The sequence below is a fragment of the Coregonus clupeaformis genome, chromosome 5, assembly GCF_020615455.1.
Source record: "Coregonus clupeaformis isolate EN_2021a chromosome 5, ASM2061545v1, whole genome shotgun sequence".
Lineage (NCBI taxonomy): Eukaryota > Metazoa > Chordata > Actinopteri > Salmoniformes > Salmonidae > Coregonus > Coregonus clupeaformis.
In genome coordinates, this window is record NC_059196.1 from 16,019,912 (window position 1) to 16,039,270 (window position 19,359).

A 19,359-nucleotide genomic window follows, 5' to 3' on the forward strand; every position below is an offset into this window, starting at 1 on the left:
TGGAAGATTGAGGAGGAGGTGATGGCGGCCCTTCGGACTCAGCCCGGTCCCGGTAACGGTCCACCCGGTCGGTTGTTTGTGCCTGAGTCGGTTCGTCCTGCTGTCCTCAAATGGTCCCACGCCAGCAAGATGGCTTGTCACCCTGGCGTGGCTCGGACGATGGCGTTTCTTCGCAGACGCTTTTTGGTGGCCTGCCATGGCCGAGGATACTCGGGGTTTTGTTGCTGCCTGTCCAGTGTGTGCGCAGAATAAGAGTACCAATCGGCCCAGCTCTGGACTACTTCACCCCCTTCCTATTCCCCGGCGACCATGGTCGCATCTGGCCCTGGACTTCGTCACTGGGTTGCCCGCTTCTGAGGGGAACACGGTCGTTCTGACTATCGTGGACAGATTCAGCAAGTTCGCCCACTTTGTGCCAATTGCCAAGCTTCCCTCTGCCTCGGAGACGTCCGAGATCCTGGTTAGGGAGGTTTTCAGGGTCCACGGTTTGCCCAGTGATATCGTTTCCGACCGTGGCCCTCAGTTTACCTCTGCTGTCTGGAAGTCCTTCTGTTTGGCCATTGGAGCTACAGTCAGTCTCACATCTGGTTTTCACCCCCAATCCAATGGTCAGGCGGAGAGAGCCAACCAGAAGATGGAATCCACGCTACGCTGCCTGGTCTCTTCCAACCCCACCTCCTGGGTCTCTCAGTTGCCTTGGGTTGAGTATGCCCACAATACTCTCCCTACATCTGCCACTGGGATGTCTCCCTTCCAGTGCCTGTATGGCTACCAACCTCCCTTGTTCCCTTCTCAGGAGAAGGAGCTCTCAGTGCCCTCTGTTCAGGCCCATATTCGTCGTTGCCACCGGACCTGGCATCGGGCCAGAAAGGCACTCCTTAGAGTTTCGGACCGGTATCAGCTCCAGGCGAATCGTCGCCGGATCCCCGCTCCCACCTATACCATCGGAGATAGGGTCTGGTTGGCCACACGGGATCTTCCGTTACGGACTGAGTCTAGGAAGTTGTTACCGAAGTTCATTGGTCCGTTTGTGGTGGAGAAGGTGATCAATCCAGTGGCAGTTCGACTCAAACTACCGAGGACGCTCAGAGTCCATCCCACCTTTCATGTCTCCTGCCTCAAGCCTGTTTTCCTCAGTCCTCTGTTGCCTCCTCCACCTCCTCCTCCTCCTCCTCGGATGATCGGAGGTGGTCCTGCCTACACGGTGCGACGCATCATGGATTCCAGACGGCGGGGCCGGGGTTTCCAGTATCTCGTGGACTGGGAGGGGTATGGTCCTGAAGAGAGGAGTTGGATTCGGCGGCGACAGATCCTAGATGCTGACCTCATCCGTGACTTCTACCGCCTCCATCCTGGCGCTCCGGGAGTCCGCCCGGTGGCGTTCGTCGGAGGGGGGGTACTGTAACGATCCCGGCAGTCTGAGTCGGGTCCTGTCTGTGGACTAGTTTTTCTGCTCGTGATCTCCAGTTTCCCGAGGGTTCTGGAACGCTCCGGGGAGCTCTCTTGATTTCCGCACCTGCATCCCATCAGCAATCTGCACACCTGGTCCTGATCATCACCCTTCTTAGGCTCTGGCCTAACATCCATTCCCTGCCGGATCGTTAGCCATGAACAGTAGGTTTACCAGAGTATCAGTCTTAGAGCTTCTAGCGTTAGTTTTGTTGTTTTTGCACCTTGTTGGTTTGTTGTTTATTTACCTCCGTTTTGTTCCATCTGCAGTCACTCGTCCGGAACCTTCATCCAACCTCTGCCTGGTGGTCGGCGGCTGCCGAGCCATGATGGGATCAACCACTGCACCCCCAACAACTAATCAACGCCGCCCGCTCTGTTCCCTGGATTATTCAGCATCACTCTTGAATTTGTAAATAAACACTCACCTTCGTTTCAACTTACCTTGTCCTGGTCTGCTTCTGGGTTCTGGCTTTGTAACTCGTGACACAAATGGTATCAAGAATATGCATATCCTTGCTTCAGGTCCTGACCTACAGACAGTAGATTTGGGTATTTGGGTCATTTTAGGCGAAAATTGAAAAAAAGCATCCGAATGCTTAAGAGGTTAATAACCAAGAGTAATTGATGCATAATAAATGACCCTACAAAATGTGATTAATTTATGCAAAATACACAAATAACCCCCTGACCTAGACTAAAATGTATTCATGTTTTCTTTTACCTTTGCCTTCTGTATCAGATTCCTTGTTTACCTTTTCTCGTTCTCCTTGTGTGTGAAATGGATTGACAACATTCCAATCCTCACATTTCTCTCCCCTTGAGTACAATTCCCAAAGGATGGTGGAAATGCAGGCAGTCAATAAACAACCCTATGGAAATTAATCTCTGCACCTCAAATCTCTATCTACCCCTGTAGCCAACAACACCCTCCCCAGTGTGTGTAGGGGTGGCGTCTGCTGGTTGCTAGGCACAGGTCTCTGTTTGATGGTCACTAAGGGAAGGAGAAAGATCACTTGTTGATAATGAGATGATGCAAAGGGAGGGAGGGAGGAGTCACAGCCACTGAAACATGACCTCATCGCTCAGCTCAGCTGCACTGCAGAGCAGTGTGTGGTTCATATGATAGATTCCCTCCCTTTTATTTTGACACTTAATTGGTAGGCCTTTTCACAATAGGGGAAATATAGTATTATTTCTAACAACGATATCTACATATATTTCAGGATGTTATGTATCCCTGGAAATAATCAGAATTCATATAAACATACCGGTTTTGAAAACACAGATTGTCCCAAAAAAAGTAGTCTCTTGGCACAACTTACCCCGGGTAGGGGGTAAGTTGAGCATAGGGTCAGGGTAAGTTGAGCTGCCTTGGGGTAAGTGGGTGATGGTGTCCTGTGACAGTGGGTGATGGTGCTGGAAGGTCAAAGTTTAATTCATGTAATGGGGGTGTGGTATATTGTATATCTTAAATGTATGCCTACATTCATAAATAGATCTCACTGTTCAATATCACTTACCTTTCCATTTCTTGACCTGTTGTCTGGTACAGGGATGTTGTTTCGATGTGCCAATTCTGTTCTCTGCATTTGAGGCAACTAAGCCCATGAAACTGATCTGTGAGATTCTTAATATGTTTAGCGAGCTCAGACTCCATGAGCTAAGACCTTGTGTGCCTCTGCTACTCTATCATAGCCTCTCTTTCGCCCAGGTACATGTTTGTTTTATTTTTTGTCAATGTACCTCTTCAGTGTCATTCAGTCTATTTTTTTATCCCTTGCTGCTGCTTGAATGGACTTCTTCCCTTCTCTCACTTCCTTTCCCCGCTCTCTCAAGAACCTCAAGAGGGGCTAAACCCATCCAACTGGGCCCATCCCACTGTTTCAACATAATCTGTCAACATACTGTGACGTGGAGTCTACTTGGAAAATACATTGGCGCCAGTATTTTTGCACAAGATGTTCTTGTGTTTTCTTTTCCAATTTCTTCCCCTTGGTTGCATACAAGAGGAAGTGCAGGCTAGGGCATGGTATTTGGGATGTGACAGAAGTCACATTTCCTTTTCAAACCAACATTCTGTAAAATGACCTGAAACTCTGGATAAAAGCTCCCTGAAAAGCTCTCTTTAAAAATCCTTCTGAAAAAGCTACAGTGCCTTCAGAAAGGTATTCATCCACATTTTGTGTTACAGCCTGAATTCAATTGATATATGTTTTTCTCACCTGCACACAATACCCCATAATGACAAAGTGAAAACAAGTATTCACACCCCTTTGCTATGACACTCCAAATTGAGCTCAGGTGCATCCAATTTCCTTTGATCATCCTTGAGATGTCTCTACAACTTGATTAGAGTCCACATGTGGCCAATTCAATTGTTTGGACATGATTTAGAATGAAACACACCTGTCTATATAAGGTCTCACAGTTGACAGTGCATGTCAGAGGTGGGGGTTTTGGAGGAAAAGATGGCGGAAGCTGATGTGGAGCTTGAATCTAATGGTGGTGGAATCCAGGAGAATTTAACTATTGTCCAAAAGAATATCTCTTCTTATCTTGTAAGAGAACGGTTTATTCATGAGGAGCAGCTGATCGGATTACCAATCTTGAAGAATCCATTTAAGATATCCAAACTGGTGGAGAGAGTGCTGGGTAAAGTGCCGATAACGAGAGGCGGGTTTGTTTAGATTTTTTTGTACTTCTGAGGATCAGAAGGAAAGTGTGTTGCGTCTCGTATGTGTCTCTTCGGAACAGGGCACCAATCAAAGGGGGTAATATCTGGCGTCACGTGGGAAGTCGATGTTACAGAGATTAAAAATATTCCTGGAGTGATTGACACACGTCGGATAAATCGTGTGGTGAATGAAGAAAAAGTGAAGAGTCTATCTGTTCTTTTGTTTTTTGATATGGAGTCTCTCCCTACTCAAGTGCAGTTGGGGTATATAAACTACAGAGTCAGATCATTTATCCCAAGACCAATGCAGTGTGATCACTGTAAAGCTTTTAGACATGTTTCAAGTGTTTGCAGAAGGGAGAAGCTGAGATGTCCAAGTTGTAGAAAATATAATATAATGTGTTTTAAAAGGTATGAAAATGTGACATGTTGCAATTGGGGTGGGAACCATGAAGCCACGTCTTTTGAATGCCTGACAAGGGTAAAAGAGAAGGAGGTGGCCAAAGTCAGGGCTGTCCAGAGCATTTCATATGCAGCGGCTGTTAAAAGGGTTGAGGGTTCAAATGGTGCTCCCGAAGAGTCCATGGTGGTGGATAGGCCTTCAGGGGTTGCCTTTCACCAGCAGGACCCAGATATTTAAAAGGTTAAGAAGGTGGACTTTGTGGCCTTTATAGCTATGGTGATTAATGGCACTACCAAGGTGGAGAGGATTTTCAGGAAAATAGATATCATTGTGGCTATGGCGGAGCGGTTCCTGGGACTGAAAAACTTCTCGGCGGAGGAGTTGCATGGAGTATTTTATTTTTACCGTTTTTTTTTACCCCGTCCAGTTGGTGGCGGCAATACACCTTTTTGGGTTGTAGTCCGCCATAAAACCCAAGGAAGAATAAGAAGAAGAATTGCATGTAAAAACATTGCTTAGTGTGCTGCTTCGGTCAAGAGACATGTATGCGGGATGTCGTACGAGGAATCATGGGACAACAACAGGAATATTGGGACAGGGACACAGAAACGTGGTTTTCTGAGGATGAATGGAGGCATAGGAAGAGGAGGTTGAAGAGAATGAGGAAAGCAGAGATTGGATTTGCATCTGAGGAAGATGGCGATAAAAATAGAGATAGGGGGTCGAAGAAGATTGGTGTCAAGTGCAAACAGAGTGAGCCTTGAGCCAGACTGAGTTCTGGAGGGGAGATGGAAGTGCATGAGGGCGAGTTAAGTGAGGTTGAAGGTGTGATGAAGAGCGTGGAACCCGAGCTTGGCATCGTTGGACATGATAAAGAAGAATCTGGTCCAGTAGGAGTGAAATTTATGGAGAAATTAGACACTTACCTTTTGGCGGATCCATTTGTGGTTTCATGAAAGAGAAATGAGTTGGGTGCAGTTGAATCAGTGACGGTAACCTGTAGTGGACTTGTGATATTTGTTTGTGTTTCTTCTGCCCAGAGGGAACAGGCACTCCGTGTCACGTAACTTCAAGATCTGTTTCTTGCTCTTATGAACAGGGCACCACTGGAAGGAGTGATTTCTGGGGTAGCGTTAAGTATGGAGGTGGAGCAATTGAAGTTGAAAATTCCTGGTGTTTGTGACACCCACCGTTTGGTGCGATGCAGATCAGGTGAGGAGCATGGTGAAACAGAGGAGTCACTGTCAGTCCTTTTAAGTTTTGAGTCAGAGTCTCTACCAGAGAAAGTAATGTTAGGATATATCAGTTATCCACTGCATTGATTCAGGTGCAACATTTATGGTAATGTCGCAGCAGTGTGTAGGAGGAAGATTCCAAGATGTGGGAAGTGTGCAGGAGGGCATGGGACAGAGGATTGTGTAGTTTTGGTGGATAAACCTGTGTGTCAACTGTAGAGGTACACATGTTGCTGGGGATCGGAAGTGTCCAGTGCGACAGAGGCAGGTTGAAGTGGCCAGAGTAAGATTAGTGCAAAGGGTGTTGTAAGATGTTTTGAGACTTATTTTTTTTTAAATAGTGGTATACCGTTGTAGGGCTGGTTGGTGGTGCAATTTGTTATTTTTCCTCCTTTTTATATTTGTTGTATCACAAATGTAACGTGATTGCACACACACTAGCACACAGTAGGTGGCGGCATGCATAAACAAAATGTGCAAACGGCATGATAACAAATAAGAAGAAATGCATGTCCGAGCAGAGACTATTGAAAAAGAAAAGGAAAGCCGCACACTCTAGGAGCTCAGGTGCAATAATTTTATATCCTAATAACCAACGTTTCGACAGACAAGCTGTCTTCATCAGGGTATAATGACAGACACTGCGGGTCACTAGTACGAGCAGAGACTATACCATGAAGTCCCAGTGATGAGGCATATATCTGGGAAGGGTATAAAACAATTTCTAGAGCTTTGAAAGTTTCCAAGAGCACAGTGGTCTACATCATTGGAAAATTTAAAAAATATGGAACTACCCAGACTCTGCCTAGAGCTGGCCGTCCGACCGGGCAAGAAGGCCCTTGGTCAGGGAGTTCCTTGGCTGAGATGGCCAGAAGGACAACAGTCTCTACAGCGCTTCACCAATCTAGGCTTTATGGGAGAGTGGCCAGACGGAAGGCACTCCTTAGAAAATGGCACATGACAGCACTCCTGGAGTTTGCAAAAAGGCACGTGAAAGACTCTGAGATCATAAGGCAAAACATTCTGTGGTCTGATGAGACAAATTGAAGTCTTTGTTCTGAATGAAAAGCGCTATGTCTGGAGACAACCAGGCACAGCTCATCACCCGTCTTAACACCATTCCTACCGTGAAGCATGGTGGTTGCTTTTCAGCAGCAGGGACTGGGAGACTGGTAAGGATAGAGTGAACCATGAATGGAGCCAAATACAGGCAAATCCTTGATGAGAACCTGCTTCAGAGTACAAACAACCTTAATAATAATAATAATAATAATAACCTTAGACTGGTTCGAAGATTTACGTTCCAACAGGACAATAACCCCAAGCATACAGTCAAAGCAACACTGGAATGGCTTCAGAACAAGAATGTGAAAGTCCTTGAGTGGCCCAGCCAGACTTGAATCCCATTGAAAATCTGTGGAAAGACTTGAAGATTGCTGTTCACTGCCACTCCCCATCTAATTTAAGAGTTTGAGAAAATCTGAAAGGCCAAATCCAGATGTGCAAGGCTGATACAGACATACCCAAGACATTTCAAAGCTGTAATTGCCGCCAAAGGTGCTTCTACAAAGTATTCACTAAGGGGTGTGAATATTTATGTAAAGTATATATTTCTGTATTTCATTTTCAATAAATGTTCAAACATTTCTAAAAACATATTTTCACATTGTCATTATGGGTTACTGTGTGTAGAAAAAAATATATTTAATCCATTTTGAATTAAGGCTGTAACAGAACAAAATGTGGGATAAATCAAGGGGTATGAATACTTTTGGAAGGCACTGTACATTTACAGAAGTCTCACAGGAACTACCCAGTGGGCACAGACCTCAGTTCAACATCTAGTTTTGATTTTCATTTGGTTGAGTTGTCAACTAACGTAAAACCAACAAAAAATGTACCATGTCATTGGATTTAGGTTAAAAGTTGGGTGAAAAAAATACTAAAATCCCTTGTTGATTACTTTTTTGCAAATCCAATCAGTTTTCCACGTTGATTCAAAGTCATCACATTGACATTTTTGGTTGAAATTACGTTGAAACAACGTTGATTCAAGCAGTTTGTGTCCAGAGGGTATTGCCTTTTCATATCCATTGCAGTTCACTCAGCTGCATACCGTTTAACCATTGACTTATGTAATTAGCTATTTGGTGAGAGGAGCCTCATGTCAAAATGTAATTTTCAAACGTGTAGGACCGCATAATTTTTCTTCCATCCTTGCCGGATAGATTCCAGCATGGTTTTGCTGCTTTTATAACAAATGGGAATATACTACTTAGAGGCTTACCTAGAAAGACTCACACCTGTAATTGCTGCCAAAGGTGATTATAACATGTATTGACTCAGGGGTGTGAATACTTATGCAAATTAGATATTTCTGTATGTTGTGTAGATGGGTGTGAAAAAATCTATTTAATAAATTTTGAATTCAGGCTGTAACACAACAAAATGTGGATTAAGTCAAGGGGTATGAATACATTCTGAAGGCACTGTATCTGCACATATGTGACGTAGTACGCAATTCTCGGGGAACACTTTTGGCTCGTGAGTGCTACTTTCAGAACTACTGGCAAAAAAGTATACAAAAGTACAGAAGAATCTCTTTAATGTTTAACTATTTTTTTTCTCTGAAAAATATATTATTTTATAAATTAAATAATGTTGCCTATTGCATTTACAACACAACAGTACAACAACAAATCAAAATACCCCAAAAATAACTTGAAACATATGTTTTAAATGCAATATATTTTTATTACTATTCTAAAGAAATTAAATTACAAACAGAAAATGGAAGTCTTCAAAGGTGGCAGTCTCCATGTGATCTCATTTGGAGATGTAATATCTGCAGCTTTTATTCAATATCACTTGGTTTAAGAGTAGTCCTCAGTCTTAATTGACGCAAACCTCAGTGAGCCCAGACTGTGTGTAGCAGGGCTTCTCGGTTGCCTCGTAGTTGGATGCCTCAGCATTGTCAGATACAACTTTGGCTAGCTTGGTGTCGAATGGGTTCAATGCCACCTGGATGGCAGGCTCAGAGTCAGGCACAAGGAAGTTATCTGGGATGCTAGGCAGAGGCGGCTCACACTCTCTCAGGCTGACAGCACTCTTTCCAGGTCTCTTTTCCGACTCAGATTTGTCCTTAGTGGAGATGAACTCCTTTGACTTCTGCAACTCTTTTGCAGAATCGTCAGAAATGGGGGCACACTGTGGTGTGGATGATGCTTGTTTCAAACCAAACCGTGAAGAGATGCTCTCCCGAACTCTGGATGCCAGTGTCTGTGGTTCAGCGGTGGCTGGTTCCCTTTTCTTCAACCTGGCAGTGGCAATAGCATCAGATCGCCTTCTAGCCTCCTTGGAGATTCTCACAGCATCATAGAGAACCACTATTACGATGAAGCCATAGAAAACGAGCCCCAAAATCAGGTTCACCTTCACAAGTGGCTCGGAGTAAGAAGGGTCAGTCAATATGTTGACTCTGGGTTTGATCTTCAGGGTGCTCTTCTGAGCTTTTGGAGCTGGAGCCTGAAGATTTTCTTTGAAGACGTTGTTGTCACCTTGCAATGCTTTTTGCTTGTAAGCCTGTAGATAAGGAATACGTTTCTCCACAAGCATCTGTGGGACTTTAGCTTTACCTGGGAAAGTATCATCTTTCATCCTCTGAAGTTGTTCCAGCATCTGGTCCACTTGCACCATTTTGGTCCATTTTGCAACATTGGGGATGTCCTGAACAGGGTGGTCCTTCACTGGCATCAAAGGCCTGTGCTCTGGAACAGAAATCAGGGGCTCTACAAGCTCCGAGGGCTCTTTAGAATTTTTTGAGGAATATCCTTTTGTCAACTGGCCCACGTTACCTGGAGAAGAATCGTCTTTCACCCGTAAACTCTCAAGTTGTTCCAGCAATGACTTAAAATTGGTCTCTTTTGTAGCATCAGGGTTGTTCTGAACAGAGTGGTCCTTCACTGGCATCAACGGCTTGTGCTCTGGAACAGAAATCAGGGGCAGGGACTCTACAAAGTCCGGGGGGTCTTTGACATTTTTTGAGGAATATCCTTTTGTCAACTGGCCCACGTTACCTGGAGAAGAATCGTCTTTCACCCGTAAACTCTCAAGTTGTTCCAGCAATGACTTAAAATTGGTCTCTTTTGTAGCATCAGGGTTGTTCTGAACAGAGTGGTCCTTCACTGGCATCAACGGCTTGTGCTCTGGAGCAGAAATCAGGGGCTCTACAAAGTCCGGGGGGTCTTTGACATTTTTTGAGGAATATCCTTTTGTCAACTGGCCCACATTACCTGGAGAAGAATAGTCTTTCACCCGTAAACTATCAACTTGTTCTTTTGTAGCATCAGGGTTGTTCAGAATAGGGTGGTCCTTCACTGGCATCAAAGTCTTGTGCTCTGAAGACACCAACACATTTGCAGCAACAGGCGAAAGGAGACAGAAAATAACAGCCAACAATAACATCTTCATGTTGCACAGCCCACCCTTCTGGGAGAGCTGTGCCATTTTGATTAAAGAAATCGTCTTTCAAAAGTAGGCAGTACAAATTACAAGTCAAACTACTAGTTGGCTAGCTGTGCTTTGTAAAAGTGAATTGGGTTTACTGTTCACTGTCAAACATACACAAGATATGGACCCAACATGATGTAATAGAAGAATCTGATTATAACATCACGTGTTCCAGAATGTTGTAACCTGCTCCTCATTGTATTCATTAATTCAGATAATTCATTATTTCATCTCTTTGGATACATTTGGCAATTAGTTTGACGTGCAGTCCCTGTCCCTAAACTGCTTTCTCCTACGACTTTGGCAAATGCCCCCATGACCTACAGCTCCTCATATACTACCAGGTCATGGTAGTATCTACACTGGTGCTGGTGCTTGCGATGACCCAGCTAATTATGAGCTTTCTGACCCAGGGAGTGAGACAAACATACAGCTTTCCCATTCAATTCCGTGATTAAATAGGATGACCATTTTTCTTGGAACACTCTGCACTCTGTGTCCACTTTTCTATTTTTTGACAGAGACATATTGGGGCAATGAGGGTGCCAAAGCACATAATGTTAAAAGTAAAAGCCGTAATAAATATCGCGGGCAAAACAAAGTAGCTCATTGGCTGCACGTGCTTGACCTACTTGCTCTGCCCCGGTATAAACAGTTTGCTTGCTTAACACAATTGCTATTGCGCCATCCAGTGGACGCAATTGGAACAGCAGTTTATTTTATTGAATTAAAGAAGAAAAAGAAAAAAAATCTTTCAAAATCATCTCGCGGGCCGGATTAAACCCGTTTGCGGGCCTGATTCGGCCCGCGGGCCGTACGTTTGACACCCCTGTACTAGGCCAACTTGTAAATTTGGAGAATGGGACTGTTGTGTGCATTCACATGCTTTGAACTTGATTGACAAATGTCAAACAAGCAGTGTCAACCATAAACTGAAAGTACAGCTATCATGCTTCCAAACAAATTATAGTGTTAAAAAGGCACAATAACATATCTTTTTTTTTTTTATAAATAACGTTTTGTTGTTTCACTTAACTGCCGAAAATGCTGTTATCGAAGTCATTTCCTTAGTATGTGACGTCAGAGTTCAGCATGCGGGAGAAGTCGGAGCTCAAAGCTGATTTCCCACTAGTAATTACAAGTTGGAAGGCCGTTCAAGTGGATTTTTCCCAGTCGTATGCTGGTATTTACGAATGTACGAGCTGTTATGAATGCAGCATTAAACAATGTCGTTTGACAGCTGGCCGGTGGATCGCATGCGCCAAAAGACCCTGCTGATTGAATATGAGGGAAGTCAGCAACGACCGAATATCCTCGGGCTCCTTGCACATCATCTGCCCAAATTATGACCATCTCGCCGCCTCTGCTTTCTCTAACTAAGGTATCCGTTTCCTGGACCTTGAATGGCGCTGGTCACTGTTCAGCGTTCGCCAACACCCAGCGTTACCTCAAGCCCCTGTGTGTCGGTGAGTTGTCGAGCTTGGTCGTCTGTCATAGCACTGGATTTAAGGCTCAATTCTACTGTTATTGTTTAGGGTGGATATAGCTAGCTAACAAGCAGGTTGTTGTCCCATGCACTAGTTAGCTAGGGGAAAACACTTTTTACGGCACTTCGATACCGAAGTGACCTTTTCGTAGCAGGAGACTGGGGATAAGGTTAGGAAAAGGGTTAGGGTTAGTGGAAATGGTCTCCTAACCTGCTACGAAAATCATTTTGTACCGAAGTGGGGTGAAAAGTGTGTCCCAGTTATCTACAGTACTACAGTTAGCTGGCTATGTCCTGCTTTTTTTGTGCGCATGCGTTCCTAAGAAATTGTTAAACTGAAATGTGTTTTAGCTGTCTGCGTTGTTGTGTATAAATATACACTTTTGACTTTTGTAAATACAAAGTTAAACTTTCCAGTTTCCAGACAAGTTGTCGCTTAGTTACCACAGCCAAGGCAATGGCTGGCTGGCCGGCCAGCTAGCCAGTGAAGTTTCTCACCTTGTCGCTACAGTGAGGGAAAAAAGTATTTGATCCCCTGCTGATTTTGTATGTTTGCCACTGACAAAGAAATGATCAGTCTATAATTTTAATGGTAGGTTTATTTGAACAGTGAGAGACAGAATAACAAAAAAAAAACGCATGTTAAAAATGTTATAAATTATTTGCATTTTAATGAGGGAAATAAGTATTTGACCCCCTCTCGATCAGAAAGGTTTCTGTCTCCCAGGTGTCTTTTATACAGGTAACGAGCTGAGATTAGGAGCACACTCTTAAAGGGAGTGCTCCTAATCTCAGCTTGTTACCTGTATAAAAGACACCTGTCCACAGAAGGAATCAATCAATCAGATTCCAAACTCTCCACCATGGCCAAGACCAAAGAGCTCTCCAAGGATGTCAGGGACAAGATTGTAGACCTACACAAGGCTGGAATGGGCTACAAGACCATCGCCAAGCAGCTTGGTGAGAAGGTGACAACAGTTGGTGCGATTATTCGCAAATGGAAGAAACACAAAATAACTGTCAATCTCCCTCGGCCTGGGGCTCCATGCAAGATCTCACCTTGTGGAGTTGCAATGATCATGAGAACGGTGAGGAATCAGCCCAGAACTACACGGGAGGGTCTTGTCAATGATCTCAAGGCAGCTGGGACCATAGTCACCAAGAAAACAATTGGTAACACACTACGCCGTGAAGGACTGAAATCCTGCAGCGCCCGCAAGGTCCCGCTGCTCAAGAAAGCACATATACAGGCCCGTCTGAAGTTTGCCAATAAACATCTGAATGATTCAGAGGAGAACTGGGTGAAAGTGTTGTGGTCAGATGAGACCAAAATGGAGCTCTTTGGCATCAACTCAACTCGCCATGTTTGGAGGAGGAGGAATGCTACCTATGACCGCAAGAACACCATCCACACCGTCAAACATGAAGGTGGAAACTTTTATATTTTTATTTATTTATTTCACCTGTATTTAACCAGGTAAGCCAGTTGAGAACAAGTTCTCATTTACAACTGCGACCTGGCCAAGATAAAGCAAAGCAGTGCGATTAAAAACAACAACAGTTACATATGGGGTAAAACAAAACATAGTCAAAAATACAACAGAAAATATATATACAGTGTGTGCAAATGTAGCAAGTTATGGAGGTAAGGCAATAAATAGGCTATAGTGCAAAATAATTACAATTAGTATTAACACTGGAATGCTAGATGTGCAAGAGATGATGTGCAAATAGAGATACTTGGGTGCAAATGAGCAAAATAAATATCAATATGGGGATGAGGTAGTTGGGTGGGCTAATTTCAGATGGGCTTTGTACAGGTGCAGTGGTCGGTAAGGTGCTCTGACAACTGATGCTTAAAGTTATTGAGGGAGATAAGAGTCTCCAGCTTCAGAGATTTTTGCAATTCGTTCCAGTCATTGGCAGCAGAGAACTGGAAGGAATGGCGGCCAAAGGAGGTGTTGGCTTTGGGGATGACCAGTGAGAGATACCTGCTGGAGCGCATACTACGGGTGGATGTTGCTATGGTGACCAATGAGCTAAGATAAGGCGGGGATTTGCCTAGCAGTGATTTATAGATGGCCTGGAGCCAGTGGGTTTGGCGACGAATATGTAGTGAGGACCAGCCAACAAGAGCGTACAGGTCACAGTGGTGGGTAGTATATGGGGCTTTGGTGACAAAACAGATGGCACTGTGATAGACTACATCCAATTTGCTGAGTAGAGTGTTGGAGGCTATTTTGTAAGTGACATTGCCAAAGTCAAGGATCGGTAGGATAGTCAGTTTTACGAGGGCACATTTGGCAGCATGAGTGAAGGAGGCTTTGTTGCGAAATAGGAAGCCGATTCTAGATTTAACTTTGGATTGGAGATTCTTAATGTGAATCTGGAAGGAGAGTTTACAGTCTAACCAGACACCTAGGTATTTGTAGTTGTCCACATACTCTAGGTCAGACCCGTCGAGAGTAGTGATTCTAGTCGGGTGGGTGGGTGCCAGCAGCGTTCGATTGAAGAGCCTGCATTTAGTTTTACTAGTGTTTAAGAGCAGTTTGAGGCTATTGAAGGAGTGTTGTATGGCATTGAAGCTCGTTTGGAGGTTTGTTAACACAGTGTCCAATGAAGGGCCAGATGTATACAAAATGGTGTTGTCTGCGTAGAGGTGGATCTGAGAGTCACCAGCAGCAAGAGCGACATCATTGATATACACGGAGAAAAGAGTCGGCCCAAGAATTGAACCCTGTGGCACCCCCATAGAGACTGCCATAGGTCCAGACAACAGGCCCTCCGATTTGACACATTGAACTCTATCTGAGAAGTAGTTGGTGAACCAGGCGAGGCAGTCATTTGAGAAACCAAGGCTATTTAGTCTGCCAATAAGAATGTGGTGGTTGACAGTCGAAAGCCTTGGCCAGGTCGATGTAGACGGCTGCACAGTACTGTCTGTTATAGATCGTGGTTATAATATCGTTTAGGACCTTGAGCGTGGCTGAAGTGCACCCATGACCAGCTCGGAAACCGGATTGCATAGCGGAGAAGGTATGGTGGGATTCGAAATGGTCGGTGATCTGTTTGTTAACTTGGCTTTAAAAACTTTCGAAAGGCAGGGCAGGATGGATATAGGTCTGTAACAGTTTGGATCTAGAGTGTCACCCCCTTTGAAGAGGGGGATGACCGCGGCAACTTTCCAATCTCTGGGGATCTCAGACGTTACGAAAGAGAGGTTGAACAGTCTAGTAATAGGGGTTGCGAAAATTTCGGCAGCTAGTTTTAGAAAGAAAGGGTCCAGATTGTCTAGCCCAGATGATTTGTAGGGGTCCAGATTTTGCAGCTCTTTCAGAACATCAGCTGTGTGAAGGAGAAGCGGGGGGGCATGGGCAAGTTGCAGCGGAGGGTGCAGAGCTGGTGGCCGGGGTAGTGGTAGCCAGGTGGAAAGCATGGCCAGCCGTAGCAAAATGCTTGTTGAAATTCTCGATTATTGTAGATTTATCGGTGGTGACATTATGCTTTGGGGGTGTTTTTCTGCTAAGGGGACAGGACAACTTAACCGCATCAAAGGGACGATGGACGGGGCCATGTACCGTCAAATCTTGGGTGAGAACCTCCTTCCCTCAGCCAGGGCATTGAAAATGGGTCGTGGATGGGTATTCCAGCATGACAATGACCCAAAACACACGGCCAAGGCAACAAAGGAGTGGCTCAAGAAGAAGCACATTAAGGTCCTGGAGTGGCCTAGCCAGTCTCCAGACCTTAATCCCATAGAAAATCTGTGGAGGGAGCTGAAGGTTCGAGTTGCCAAACGTCAGCCTCGAAACCTTAATGACTTGGAGAAGATCTGCAAAGAGGAGTGGGACAAAATCCAACTACAAGAAACGTCTGACCTCTGATTGCCAACAAGGGTTTTGCCACCAAGTACTAAGTCATGTTTTGCAGAGGGGTCAAATACTTATTTCCCTCATTAAAATGCAAATAATTTTATAACGTTTTTGACATGCGTTTTTCTGGATTTTTTTGTTATTTTCTCTCACTGTTCAAATAAACCTACTATTTAAAATTATAGACTGATCATTTCTTTGTCAGTGGGCAAATGTACAAAATCAGCAGGGGATCAAATACTTTTTTCCCTCACTGTAGTTAGCTAGCAAGGTATAGTGACTGTTTTGCAATGCAAATAATTCCAATGCATATCTGACCTGTTTATCCCCAAGTCAATGATATACATGGTCTTAAAGAGCTCAAAGAAGCCAGCTCATCAATAGCTTAGCTATCTGTCAGTGTCAATCTTTGTTGACAAGTTTACCTAAGCATAGCTAGTTGATCATAATGTTGCAATCAGTCACTGCCATAAATGTTTGTACTGTATAGAGTTAAAACGTGTACATTTTATTACAACAGACCTAGCTAAAACAATGTAATGGAGTTCCACATCAACTAGGCTCAAGCTATTCTCATGTTTTGCATGAAAACTGGGTTAGTATGACATGGCTGTCTCACTACATTTGATGACCCGCATTGTGGAAGATTCCTTATGACATATCGAGGGTTGCCTGGCTGGCTGATACACTAGCTGATGATTCCACATAAGAGTTGTAGCTGGACGCCTAGCCCATGGGTAGGCAACTCTGTTCCTGGAGTGCCGCAGGTACTGTAGGGATTTGTCCCAACTAGGCACCACACCTAACCAACTGAGCTAATTGATCAGTTCAGTGATTGCCTAAATTCAACACACCTGGTCTTCCAGGTCGGTTAAATCAAAAACATGTTGTGCCTGCGGCACTCCTGGACCAGGGTTGCATACCCCCGGCCTAGCCCTAGATATTGTTTTCGTCCTAAATGGCACTTTATTCCCTTTTGGTCAAAAGTAGTGGACTATATAGGGAATAGGGTGCTATTTGGGATGTACCCATTGAGAGCAGTCTGGGGCTAGAGAAAGAAAAAATACTTGCTGTGACATCTCTGTGTGAGTTGTCAATGCCTGAATCACATTAGGCCAGTATAAATGGGGAAGAGGACCATGAGGGAAACAGCCATGAAAACAACTAAAGCAAAGGTCAACACAGAAATGTAGAGATGATGTGTTAAGAGCAGTCAGACCGAGAAATCAGGTTATGTAGGTGAAAGGAGCAGATAGCCTATTTACAGGTAACTGCCCAAATACAGGAAACCTAAAGTGTCTTAATAGGGCGTTGGGCCACCACAGCTGCAATGCTCCTTGGCATATATTCTACAAGTGTCTGGAACTGTATTGGAGGGATGCGACACCATTCTTCTACGAGAAATTCCATTATTTGGTGTTTTGTTGATGGTAGTGGAAAACGCTGTCTCAGGCGCCGCTCCAGAATCTCCCATAAGTGTTAAATTGTGTTGAAATCTGATGACTGAGACACACACCCTTTAAACCCCCAACAACAACTGCTCCCCGGCCGTCGATGACGTGGATGTCGATTTAAGGTAGCCCCCCGCACTGCTTTGATTCAGAGGGGTTGGGTTAAATGCGGTACACACATTTCACTTGAATGCATTCAGTTGTGCAACTGACTAGGTATCCCCCTTTTCCCTTTCCCTATGCTCCTTTGAGACCCCTCTTTCAAAGTCACGGAGATCTCTTTTTCTAGCCATGGTAGCCAAAATAATCTATATTTATACATGACCCTAAGCATGATGGGATGTTTTAATTGCTTCATTAGCTCAGGAACCACACCTCTGTGGAAGCACCTGCTTTCAATATACTTTGTATCCCTCATTTACTCAAGTGTTTACCACAGCAAGATGCCATGGAGGTCAGGGTTATTATGGCTGGCGTCCTTGGAACGATGTATGGTCATGATGAAAAAGCATTATAGTTGACTGCCTTTGCTGTGTGTGGACATAGTGTTACCATATCCTTTAGCTCCACGTGTCTGATATCCCATTGGACACTGATGCTCCAACTTGAAGTACATTTTTAGCAGAGATGTTAACACCATGCAAGGAAGATTTAGGCCTAGCCTATTTGATTTAGACCTATCTTTCACCCATACCACTAACTGTTGTTTAGGCAAGTATCAGCACAGACTGAAGTGTCAAATATTGACTCGCCTATTAATTAAGCCTACTCTGTATTCTGAACATCGAATCGGAGAGAGGGGTTGCTGGACGGGGGAATCTGCCTAGTAGCACACTAAATCCTCCCCTCTCATTGGCTTGATGCAATCCCCTGTACACCCTTCCTCCATGTGGTGGCATGGTAACCATGGAGACGGGCCGTACATAGTATAACATGTATGGTGACTTAATCACGGGGAGAGGAGGAAGCTTGCGGGTCTCTCCGCCACTTCACCACTAAAACACCTTTCTATAGCAGCCTATTGGCCTCTGTTGCTTTTGCCATTGAAAAAACAGTGGGTCAAGTGTTTTGGAAAGGGATTGGTGGCTCCCTCGAGTCATATATTTATCCTGTATCACCATGTTTCTTAACTGCATTTCTCAAATGTCATTTGCCTGGCTGTGGCAGCTGCTGATTTACATCATCTGATGTGTGAGGGCTTATACCAAGGCATTTTGCCTCCATTGTAGTAGGCTACATTCAGTGTGACAGTCCAGCATGAACTGATATGTCTGCTTTTTGATTTGTGCATGTTCATGCACACAAACCCAACAAGTTGATCTCTTTACATGGACTATTCCTAAATGTAAGCATTTTTGTATTCCTGAGTATAGGGCTCTGTCTGGGGTTTTGTGTGTGTGCTCTGCTCTATGAAGATGCATTCTCTGGACCACTTCTTACCATCCCCTGTGTGTCATGTACATCATGTGTCTGTATAGGACATGGTGAATGTAGCCAGTGTGTGGTGCATTGGGCTTTATTAACCCAGTTCAGTCTCTCTCTGACCGTTTGGGGGGGGGTGATCTGCTAGAGCTGCCGTGTCCAGGATTGACAGCCTGATCCCTGGGAGAAAGTTCCCTGAGTTTGGGGATTACTGGAGCAGAACAGACTGGGATTATGGCCTGCCTGTCTGTCTGAGCAGGGACAACAGACTGCTGGGCCTGGCCTGGGTGGGTGGGTGGGGGTGGAGGAGAGAGAGGGACGCTTCAAAACAGGCCGGCAGCCATTTCAACCTTTATCTATTCTGCCTTGTTTTGGGAAATATCACGACGGCCAACTCCATGACGTGGATGAAAGTGGACATTTAGCGGCACATTTAGCCGATGTGGAATTCATTATCCTCTTTAAAATAAGGTTAATTCGCTCTTCCTAGGTGCAAAACATGTTGCAAAATCTCCCTTTAATAGATAGCTATACACTTAAATCTAACAAGCCTAAACATTAAAAGCTTGTTTTGTCTGGATGTGTCATTCTTGTTCAAAACGTCTGGCAGTGGCACACCTCCTAATATCGCTGTAGTACTGGGAATCTGTTTGGCTCATTGTTAGTCATTTGAGTCACTTGACTTGATTCATATGGTTCTCTTTGTTCAGGCCGGTTATTGTGAAAAAGCAACCTTGTCTATTCATGTGACCGCAGCTGTATGTATGTATGTCTGTCTGTAAATGTGTCATTACTATAGGCCATTTATGGATACGTTAGAGTGTGTACGTGCATGATGGTTTCTGACTGGTTCTC

At 44.5% G+C, this 19,359-nt stretch overlaps 2 protein-coding genes across 4 annotated transcripts in view; one reads left to right on the forward strand and one right to left on the reverse strand.

Moving 5' to 3' along the window:
• Nucleotides 1-8,648: 8,648 nt before the first annotated feature.
• LOC121557165 lies at nt 8,649-10,486 on the reverse strand. Of its 3 annotated transcripts, none has more exons than XM_045215521.1 (2): nt 10,057-10,486; nt 8,649-9,747 (listed from the first exon to the last, which is right to left on the reverse strand). In XM_045215521.1, exons 1-2 carry the CDS (start codon nt 10,268-10,270, stop codon nt 8,657-8,659), a joined length of 1,305 nt encoding a protein of 434 aa, XP_045071456.1. In that variant the 5' UTR covers nt 10,271-10,486; the 3' UTR covers nt 8,649-8,656. The 3 variants fall into 3 exon arrangements, with proteins under 3 accessions (XP_045071456.1, XP_045071450.1, XP_045071454.1); XM_045215515.1 differs by having other exon boundaries at nt 8,649-9,969; XM_045215519.1 differs by having other exon boundaries at nt 8,649-9,531; nt 9,619-10,486.
• An 890-nt stretch (nt 10,487-11,376) lies between these two features.
• The window catches only part of LOC121563445 (protein phosphatase Slingshot homolog 2), a 39,067-nt gene continuing 31,084 nt past the window's right edge, over nt 11,377-19,359 (forward strand). The window contains exon 1 of the mRNA XM_041875367.2: nt 11,377-11,739. Coding sequence (XP_041731301.2) covers nt 11,677-11,739 — 63 coding nt within the window. The 5' untranslated portion in view covers nt 11,377-11,676. The remainder of the gene's footprint in view (nt 11,740-19,359) is intronic.

Excerpts from the sequence above, each read along its gene's own strand:
- LOC121557165 (XM_045215515.1), bottom strand. The coding sequence starts at position 10,270 with ATGGCACAGCTCTCCCAGAAGGGTGGGCTGTGCAACATGAAGATGTTA. Across the intron at positions 9,970-10,056 it reads GAAAGACTATTCTTCTCCAG|AGCACAAGCCGTTGATGCCA; the intron begins GTAATGTGGGCC and ends TTTCTGCTCCAG.